At 39.0% G+C, this 10,274-nt stretch overlaps 1 protein-coding gene across 2 annotated transcripts; it reads right to left on the bottom strand.

Moving 5' to 3' along the window:
- Position 1: 1 nt before the first annotated feature.
- Positions 2–5,993, bottom strand: LOC104806020 (translation initiation factor IF-2-like). Of its 2 annotated transcripts, none has more exons than XM_010530740.1 (5): positions 5,685–5,993; positions 4,779–5,611; positions 4,563–4,698; positions 173–326; positions 2–52 (listed from the first exon to the last, which is right to left on the bottom strand). In XM_010530740.1, exons 1-5 carry the CDS (start codon positions 5,962–5,964, stop codon positions 22–24), a joined length of 1,434 nt encoding a protein of 477 aa, XP_010529042.1. In that variant the 5' UTR covers positions 5,965–5,993; the 3' UTR covers positions 2–21. The 2 variants fall into 2 exon arrangements, with proteins under 2 accessions (XP_010529042.1, XP_010529043.1); XM_010530741.1 differs by having other exon boundaries at positions 4,779–5,542.
- Positions 5,994–10,274: the final 4,281 nt, after the last annotated feature.

Below are 10,274 nucleotides of genomic sequence, written 5' to 3'. Positions count from 1 at the left end.
GGGGCAATTGCAGAAATGCCCTTAAATGATACATCTCACTTCAAGTGATACCCTTCCTCAGAAAAAAAAAAACGCCAACATCACTCGTACCCTTATAAATGTAGATTCTCAATAATACCCTTTAATTATTTATATAATTATAATATATAAAAATAAATAAATAGAGATCTACTTTTCCGTTTTCTCTCTCTTCATTGCCGTTGTTTCCCGCCTGGCTTCGACATCGCGTTCTCTCTCTTCAATTTCTCTCATTCTCTCTCTCCTTCTCTCTGTTCGAGCTTCTCTTCTCCAGCGCATTTTTGTGGGCAAATTTACTGTAAAAGCAACTGAAATCTCCAAGAATCTCATCCAACAAGCGTAGATCTCGTTAATAGGTAAGTCTTTTTTTTAATCCGACATATATTTTGGGCATTTAGGGTTTATAGTTTTTCGTGGTAATATTTGATACATATGATATATATGAGTGAAATGTAACATATATATCAGTTAAACTGACCAAATTAATTCGTCAAATTGATGAAACTAGTCATATTCGTCCAACTGGTCCAACTCGTAGAAATGGTCAGACTCGTCAAACCGGTCATACTCCCTAATCTGGTCAAACTGGTCAAACTCGTCAAACTAGTAAAATTTATCTAACCAGTTTTATCATTTTGTGTTTATTTTGTACAGGCATAATGGATGCATGTGATGAAAAAATGACGATTATTTATTATAAGTCTAGTGGCAAGTGGACAATAAATGCGAGTGGGGATTATGAATGGGAAGGAAAAGTTAAAGATGCCAAGGGCGGGATATTCCTTTTTCCTCCGACAGATTTGACATACAAACATCTTGTTGATGAGTTATATTCTGATATGAAGGTGGACAAAGATAAAGCAAATATCCAGTTAAGTTATCTACCGATTATAAAAGGAAACAGTGAGCCGATATACATATCGAATGACAAGCAAGTGTTTATTTATCTCATGGACAAAATAAACGGAGGAAGAAGCATGCTTCACGTGGAGATTGAAACAGTAAATTTGAGAAGACAATGTGGACAAGAATTTGTTGTGCAATACATTCCGGATTCCGTTAGTGGTGTTGGTATTGGTGTTGGACCATATGGGGCTGTGCTTTATGCAGGTTATAATAACAATATGATTCAGAGTCCTGATTTCAAGAGTAAAGGTGCAAGTAATACGATACAACTTATAGATGATTCGGATGATGAGCATATTATTGTTCGAGGAGAAGATGAAATGAATGAAGAACATGCAAATATTTTAAAAGAGGGACATGCAATTGATATGGCATGTGGAACCAACAAAGTTGACTGTGGTGACGAAGATGGTGATGGTGAGAATAAGTTGGCTATGGTAGCTGTGGAGGACACATCGTTTTCTCTTTCAGTATTCAATTTTACGGATGGATTGAATATAAGTATTGGTTATGAGTTTGATAGTAAGGAAGCAGCTCAGGAATATGTACGGAAAGGCGCAGTTAAGGCTTGTTTCGGTTATGCTACAGTGAAATCTGACAAGAAGTTGTGGGAATTAAGATGCAAGTTTTATAAATCGGGCTGTGCTTGGAAGTTACGCATCGCAGCGATTCAGAATTCCGCGCGTTTTAGTGTAAGATCACATAATCCCGTTCATAGTTGCAGACCTGTATCTGAATCAGAAAAAGCTACAAAAGGTTCTGCGAAGTTGGTTAGAGATTACTTAAAGGAAGAGTATGCCGGTGCGCTTGAAACTCCCACAGCAAAAGAGATAGTAGAACGGGTGAAAGTCAAATACGGTGCGAGTGTATCATATATGATGGCATTGAGAGGAAAGCATAGTGCTGAAAATGAGATTCGTGGTAGTCATGTTGAACATTATAGTAGACTTCCTGGTTGGTTGCACATGTTGAGGGAAAGAAATCCTGGGACTATGGTGAGTCTTCATTTGGAAGATGATAAAAAAACTTTCAAATACCTCTTCATCGCCTTGGGTGCAACTATAAAAGGATGGAAATATATGCGGAAAGTGGTTGCTGTTGATGCAACATTTCTAACGAGCGAATATAAGGGAGCATTGATCGTGGCAACCGCCCAAGATGGTGATCATCACCAATATCCTCTAGCTTGGGGTGTGATAGATAGAGAGAAAGATGCTTCATGGTTGTGGTTTATGACAAGGTTAAGCGAAGTAATACCGGATGGTCCTGATGTAGTTGTGTTATCTGACCGACATAAAAGTATAATCAAAGCTGTGAGAGATGTATACAAGCAAGCGCAACACGGCTTTTGTGCAAGGCACATAGCACAGAATTTAAAAGTGCATGTTAACAGAGGCACAAGAAGAAAGGGTTCAAATGGTGAGACCGTCACTAAATTATTCTTTAAATGTGCAGCAGCCTACACGATCAATGAGTTTGAAGACCTGTACAATGATCTAAAGAGCAGGTATAATTCTTGTGATTCGTGTGATTGACTGGTGTGACCAGTTTGACTAGTGTTATTTATGAACTAATGTGAATATATGTCATTATGTGTAGATATCCCAAAGTGGCCGAGTACATGCAAAAGGAAGAACTTGCACCCGAGAAATGGGCAAGGTGTAAATTTAGGAGTGAAAGGTACAACTTGTTAACAACCAATGGGGCTGAATCGATCAACTCCGTACTGAAGAAGGCAAAAAAGTATCCATTGCTAGGTGTACTTGATATTTGTCTTGGAAAGACGGTGGAATGGTTCAACAAGCACAGGTTGGAAGCAGGTAGTGCTGATGAATCTCAAAAGTTAACACCATTTGTTTACAAAGAGTTACATGAACGTTACGAGAAGGCATGTACGTTTGACGTTCAAGAACTGAACTGTTTTACTGGTGAGTTTGAGGTAAGGGATGACAATGGTAGAAGATACTTTGTTAATCTTGGAGAAAGAACATGCGGTTGCAAAATGTTTGACGTGGATAGGTACCCCTGTAGTCACGCAATTGCAGCAGCACATATGATCGGAAAAGGCCATATGATATACGATCTATGTTCTGAATATTACATGCGAGAAACATGGCGCATGGCTTACCAAGAGACTGTGTATCCAGTTCCTGATTGTTGTGATTGGAACTTGCCATCGTTCATTGCAGATATAACGGTTTTACCGCCGATAGTGGAAGAAAAACGGGCAAGTGGAAGGCCTAAACAGAACCGATTTCCTGGACCTGGTGAGACTCAAAAAAGAAAATCAGGTTCGGTCAGTACGTCAACGATGTCACAGACGTATGAGTTATGAACTTATATTTGTATTATGTAATAAAGACTTCGGTGTAATTTGTATTTTTTTTATATAATTTGTCATGAACTTGTTCAGTAGGGTTATTATCTATATGTTTAAGGTTTACAACTGAAAAATTTGCGAAATTAAGTAAGGTGAGACAGTTTGACGATTCTGACGGTTTGACGGGTGAGATGGTTTGACCAGTGTGACGGTTGAGACGGGTGAGACGGATTGTTTGAAAAAAATTTGCTCTAAATCAAGTTTTGGCGGTTCGATGTGGTGTAAATGGGTTATTATAACATATTTAACGTGTTTCTGTTATTCGAAGTTCCTCTGAAAAAAATATATCATCTACCCTAACCAATGTGTGACACAATCTCTACTAAAACCTTAGTGTTGTGTTTGGGGTTTAGGACATTGTCTCAAATAAGGTAGGGTTTCGAAAGTAGGGAGTTAGGATGAGTTCCAAGTTAAGACACTTGTTCAGTAGGGTTATTATCTATATGTTTAAGGTTTACAACTGAAAAATTTGCGAAATTAAGTAAGGTGAGACGGTTTGACGATTCTGACGGTTTGACGGGTGAGATGGTTTGACGAGTGTGACGGTTGAGACGGGTGAGACGGGTTGATGAGTGAGACGGTTTGAAAAAAAGTTGCTTTAAAAATGAGCAAGTACAAAGAACAATAGAAATGAGCATTCGTAGGCAACTTAGAAATGAGAAGTACAAAGATGTTCCTAATTAGAAATCCTGGGACAAAGATGTTCCTGATTAAAATGAGCAAGTAGAAAGAACAAAAGAGGTTCATGACGAAGACTTTGGGCGTTCTTCTGGAGGTACCGTGACTTCCTTGCCATTAGCAAATATATCACATGCAACTTTCTCCCGCATAAAATATATCATCTCATCGTTCACCTGTTCCAATAATTTTGGCTCACCTTTGTAGAGTGCCTCCGCATATTTGATGCTGTAAATGCCGCATTCATTTCCTATTTCATTCTGAGGTAGGTCGGACATTACCTCCATGGAAAACATGCATGAGACGTCAATTCGTTTGGTCCCGCTCCTCTTGAAGACATCTGGGATACTTCTGCATAACTTGTGAATGACTTTAAGGGTGGCCGCCTTCATCTTCCGGTTGCAATCATATACTTGAATTAGAGTGTTGGAGAAGTCCACTTTAATTGTCACCCAATGGACAGACACGCCAGGATTTGTCAATGACGGAATATTCAGCACACTAATGAAACCTTTGTAATGCTCCAATTTTCGGGATCCACCGCCAAGTGGTAAATCTCCACTGATATATTGTCCAATACCGTCGAGTTCTTTCTGCCCTATTTCCCAATACTTGAAGTATTCACAACACTGCACGTCACAAAGAAAGAACTTCTTGTGGACAGGTTCCAGATTTTGCACACGTTGACGGATTTCATACATTGCTTCGTTGATATGCTGTAAAAATAAAAAAAACAATCAAACACACTATGAATAGCCGGACTAATCAAACTAGTATAAACTGTCATAATACTTACATCGTCCGTGAGCCATACACCTTCTTGCAGAAGTTCTTCCCAAAACAGTGGCTTTCTTATCTCTTTCAACCCCGACATCCATAACCTATCTTCTCTTGGTTTTTGCGTAAATTTGAAGAGAGCATTCGCTTTTTTTGTGCTCGTTTCAACAAAAGTTTCCACTCGTACAACATTGTCAAGTACTATAGGTTCTCGAGGAATCCATACGTAAACATCACGTTTACCTTCAGCAGTAGGAATCTGAGATTCCATTTGCGTCGTAGATTCCTTTTTTCCCTTTCTTTCCTTTCTTCCCTTTTTACCTTTGGACTCTCTCTTTGCCCGTTGCTTTTTGGGAGGTGGATCTGTCGAAGCAAATGCAGTGTATGGGCTTTTAACAGTCGTCTTTCTCTTGCGTGTCGGTCGTTTATTCTGATGAATCGGATCCTCGGGAGCAGCAGAAACCTCCTTATCCTCCTTTTCAATGTCTTCATTTTCTCCTTCTTCCTCAATAGGAACCTTTTCAGCAGAAGTCGCTCTAGGAGTAGTAAAGATCTCTTCAGCATTCTCTCCAACTTTATCAGATTCCCGCTCAGAAGCGGCCCTAGGAGAAGTAAGAATTTCATCCACCTTTTCAACAGGAATGTCTTCTTTTTCACCTTCCTCCTGAGTTTGAACCTTTTCAGCAGAAGTAGGACAAGCAAGAATCTCTTCATCAGTCTCTTTATCATCATCAGATTTCCGCTCAGAAGCGGTCTTAGGAGAAGGAATATCTTCATCATTCCCTGCATCATCATCATCAGATTCCCGCTCAGATTCCGCTCTAGGAATAGAAGGAATATCTTCATCATTCCCTGCATATGATCAATTAAACAATAAATGCGAATGATAAAACCAATCAAACATATTTAACGTGTATGAACATACCTCGCCCATGATATGAAAAAGCTGCATTTTGTTCTGACCATTCCATTGAAGCATTAACATCATCCTCTTTGTTGTTTTTTTCCTCGGACAAATCCACTGTTTCAACGGTGATTCCTGCCCTCTTCAAAACTCTCTCGACTTTTTCCATTATCTTCCTCTCGACTTTGTCCATTATTTCCCTTTCGACTTTTGCAATTATCCTTTTTTCCGAGGCTTTTATTGCCTCCTCCAACATCTTTTCAAAGGGTATTTCTTCTTCTTCTTCTTTTTCCCCTTCCATTCTTTTTCCTCCTCTTCCTCCTCCTCCTCCTCCTCTTCCTTCTCCTTCTTCTTCTTCTTCTTCTTCCTCAGAACCTTCTTCTTCACCTTCTTCTTCTTTTTTTTCTTCGCGTTTCTTTCCCTTGACTTTTTTCTTCCTACTATCGACATCAAGCTTACGAATTCTTTCATAACAAATACTATTCGGATTCATCCTCAATTGCTCCATCCAACTTTTTACCAGTGGATGATTACTTTCATCTTCATGTAGATTAAACAAAATATGTACTTCTTCCCCCTCTGTTTGAAGAATACTTCGAATTCCCTGACAAAATAGCTCGTGTTATCAGTGATAACATTATAACATATTTAACTCATATGATAACATTACATACCCGTGAGGTTACACCGATGCGTTTCATCACGTTTGAATGTGTGACAAAGAGACCCGGTTGGATGCGTTTCTTGCACATCCTAGGACATGATGGATCAACATCTTCCACATCCATATACCATCCGTTTGCGCCTAAACTTTCCACACATTCAAAAGGAAGCAACTGCAACATATAAACCAAATAATTACATCAAGTAACATCTATAATTGAAAGCTCAATCATATTAAAAAAACACACATATAAAAACATACTCACCATGAGGGGTATTACAAATCCAGGACAGTGCCATCTATTCTTCGGTTCAGGATCGCTTGCATACATCTTCAATATTTGATCGACTATCTTGTCGAAGGTATATCTCCCCCAGGGAAACTCTTCACAGAATTCCAGATTTTCAACCATATCAACTAAGGCATTGGGAATCACATCATTGCCCTTTATACCATGGTCTACTACCCCGCCTAGCAAAATCAATATTGCTAACCGTTTTCTGTCCTCCACATCCGTGGTTGAAGTGTTATGCAACTTCTCCAATGCTCCTGATATAGTCACCTTAGAAGGTCCAAATATTTTCATCCGAAACACGTGTCCTCTGCGTTCAGCCCAATCTTTGGGATACTTTTCGCAGTTTAGACCAGAGATGATGGCATGTTCGGTGATCGAGTATCTAACGGGTACACCGTTAAGAACAAACCACAACTCTTTCACGTTTCCTTCAAGCTTTAATGCGCGATGTAAAAGGACAGACACCGGAACCATCTTTAACGTGTCTTCACATTGAAGGTGGAAAATGTGTCGAAACTGTGATTCTTTGTTGAAATATGCCCATTCTTCATCTGTTAGAGCCTTTTTAAGAGAGCGAATGGTTTGAAACGGATAACACTTTGTTGTGATCTTGGGAGCATGATGAATGTCGTTAAAATCGTATACAAAAGAAACCTGCAAAAAGAAAATAAACATTTATTATCAGTTTTGTTTCACTAGTGACCAGTTTTATCAGACTCGTCAAACTTGTCATACTCGTCACACCATTCAAGTGCGACGAATTTGACTAGTATGACCAATACACATTCCTGTTCAGTTTGACTAGTGTGACGGGTTGTGACCAGTTTTACAAGTTTGCTCACAATAGTCTAACTCGTTATACCCTTCAAATGAGACCGTTGTGACTAGTACGACCATTTTTTACTCCGTGACTCAACTCCCATACGATTTGACTTTGTGAATAACATTATTTCTCACTTTCTAACCGAAACCCTCGATGAATTAACTTAATTAAAAAGTTTTGGGTTTTTGGACCAAGTGCGACGAGTTTAACTAGGGTTTTCAAATAATGTTATCACACAAAGTTTCTGGTGATTACAATCTACATCGTTATACCAGTTTGCTCAGATTAGTCTAACTCGTTTTACCCTTCTGATGTGACTGTTTTTCACACCGTGACCCAACTCCCACACCAGTTTTATCAGACTCGTCAAACTTGTCATATTCGTCACACCATTCAAGTGCGACGAATTTGACTAGTATGACCAATACACATTCCTGTCCAGTTTGACTAGTGTGACTGGTTGTGACCAGTTTTACAAGTTTGCTCAGATTAGTCTAACTCGTTATACCCTTCTAATGTGACTGTTGTGACTAGTACGACCATTTTTTCACACCGTGACCCAACTCCCATAAAATTCGACTTTGTGAATAACATTATTTCTCACTTTCTAATCGAAACCCTAATTTTTCTTATATAACTCCACTAATATGGCCGAATATAACCCATTTGGACACTATTACCGTGATTCAAGTTCCATATGACTCGACATTATGAAAAACATTGTTTCCTAATTTCTAACCGAAACCCTAACTTTTCTAATCCATATAACTACACTAACATGACCCATTTTACTCGGTTTTATTTTCCTTTATTGTTTATCCAAACACGCAGACATAAAATTTTAAGAAAAATATCTCACTTTCTCGGTGAGTTCAAATACGAAACTTACCTGAATATCTTCGTAACTAGGAGCCGAAGACGATGAAGAAGACGAAGCCATCTGAAGTGAGAACGATATTGCAAGAAGAAATCGCAACAGAAATCGCCAAGGAAAAGAGAAATCGCCCACTGTCCGTTACAGAGAAATCGTGAAAATGAAGAGACAGGAAGTTCTTCTTCCGTTCAATATTTTATTTTTATGTTTGTTTTTTAATTTTAAAACTGCCACGTATTTTTTCAAAAATTTTCTTCTCAGATTTACGCTTTGTTCGTTCTGATCTTGACACGTGTCCTATTCATTAAGGGTGTTAATGTCTTTTCAGCGTTTTTCTATTTTTTTTAAAACCCTAAAATCTCAAGGGTACTACTTGAAGTCGCTGGTGCCATTTAAAGGCATTTCTGTAATATCCCCGTTTTAAAAAAATAAAACATTTAAAAAAAAGGTGGCGCAACCACAAAAAAATCTCAAAACCTTCCCTATAAAAGGGGAGGCTAACACATACGAGAGAGAGAGAGAGAGAGAGAGAGAGAGAGAGAGAGAGAGAGAGAGAGAGAGAGAGAGAGACGAACTGGTAATCCGGACGGGGCGGAACCTACTTTGATCGGTCCGATGATTTAAAAAACTAAATAAATCATAAAAATAAATAAGAACAAATTTAAAAGAAATTACGTTTGACCGTTTGCACGATAAGTAATAATGCATGACCGTTTATGATTGGAGAATCTTGTCAGGGTAGATGGCATAGCATTGACCTTACTCGGATGGGTCCGAGTATTGTCCAATGTGTGATTGTAGATGGTTTTGAGTGATATCACGATGATTGCCTTGACTGTAAATCTTCGCAGTATGATATTTGATCTGAATCGATTATCATCTCATGGAGATATGATTGTGATAGGCGATCTTCGATCGCGCCATCGTTCCCTGACGAACGGTTATGGCATCTTGCGACTCACGTATTCGGGTTTGCGTGTCTCACCCGAATACGTGACGAGGAAGTACGATTCTTTGACAACCGTGCCAACGTTCTATTGGCCATAAAACAGACTTCGGGTTTACATGTGTCACCCGTTGATTGGCAAATAAACCTAAGACTCGGATAGTTGCGTGTGTCCCCCGGTGAGGTAGTACAGATATACTCTGAAAGATTTGAGTTAGGGTATGATGAGTATCTCTCGAGGCGAATGGTCGGCAAGGGGGAGTTAGCATAGAGCTGCTTCGCCCGGCAGTCGGTGACATCGGGGATCGATGTTTGGAGCGGGTATGGGGATGAACGATACTAAGTGTCGTGATATCGGTGACGGATGAGGAGTATGAAGATCACTTGAGATCCTCACAAACGATTGTGCTTGGACTGTTGTGCCTCATATTCGACAGAGGCATGAATGAGTTGTTGTATTTTGGCATGAATGAGTTGTTGTATTTACCTATGTGTAAGAAACACGTAGAGAAGATTGACGGATTTTGTTTGAGATTGCTGATTGATTTGATTAATATATCTCGTCGCATGTATATGTATATTATTGACTATATTGCTTGGTCGTTTTCAATAAAAATATAAATTTTGGGTTACACCCGGATTCCTCCCTAAGCACGTAGCTTAAGACGTTGTTATGCAACGTTTTAGGTCATGAACAACAGTAGTGATTGAGGCAGACGCGGAACCCGGTGACAACTCGACTTTCATTTTTAAAATGAATGGGTAGTTTGGATGTGACACCCGTGATCCGCATCCCGCTTACATGTTGTGCCATGTGGATAAGTAAAATCAAAATCGGAAAATTTCGAAATATAAAATCGCGGGAAAATTAAAACCATTCATTAAAGTATAATATAGTGGAAGACATTATAAAATACATTTTTACATTTATATAGGTACACGAAGATACCAATACATAATACGAGTGGTGAAAGGTATAATACAAAAGTTCGAAGGTCACCACCCTTTT

The sequence above is a fragment of the Tarenaya hassleriana genome, unplaced genomic scaffold (genome assembly GCF_000463585.1).
Source record: "Tarenaya hassleriana unplaced genomic scaffold, ASM46358v1 Cleome110, whole genome shotgun sequence".
NCBI classification, from domain to species: Eukaryota; Viridiplantae; Streptophyta; class Magnoliopsida; order Brassicales; family Cleomaceae; genus Tarenaya; species Tarenaya hassleriana.
Note: the sequence above shows the minus strand (reverse complement) of the source record. Positions and strands in the feature narration are given on the sequence as shown.

Bases quoted from the DNA above. Each gene is read 5' to 3' on its own strand.
- LOC104806020 (XM_010530740.1), bottom strand. From the start codon at position 5,964: ATGGAAGGGGAAAAAGAAGAAGAAGAAGAAATACCCTTTGAAAAGATG. The intron at 4,699-4,778 runs GTAAGTATTATG...TTATTTTTACAG, and splicing joins GTGTATGGCTCACGGACGAT to CATATCAACGAAGCAATGTA. The intron at 327-4,562 runs GTATTGGACAAT...TGGAGATTTCAG, and splicing joins AGGGCAGAAAGAACTCGACG to TTGCTTTTACAGTAAATTTG.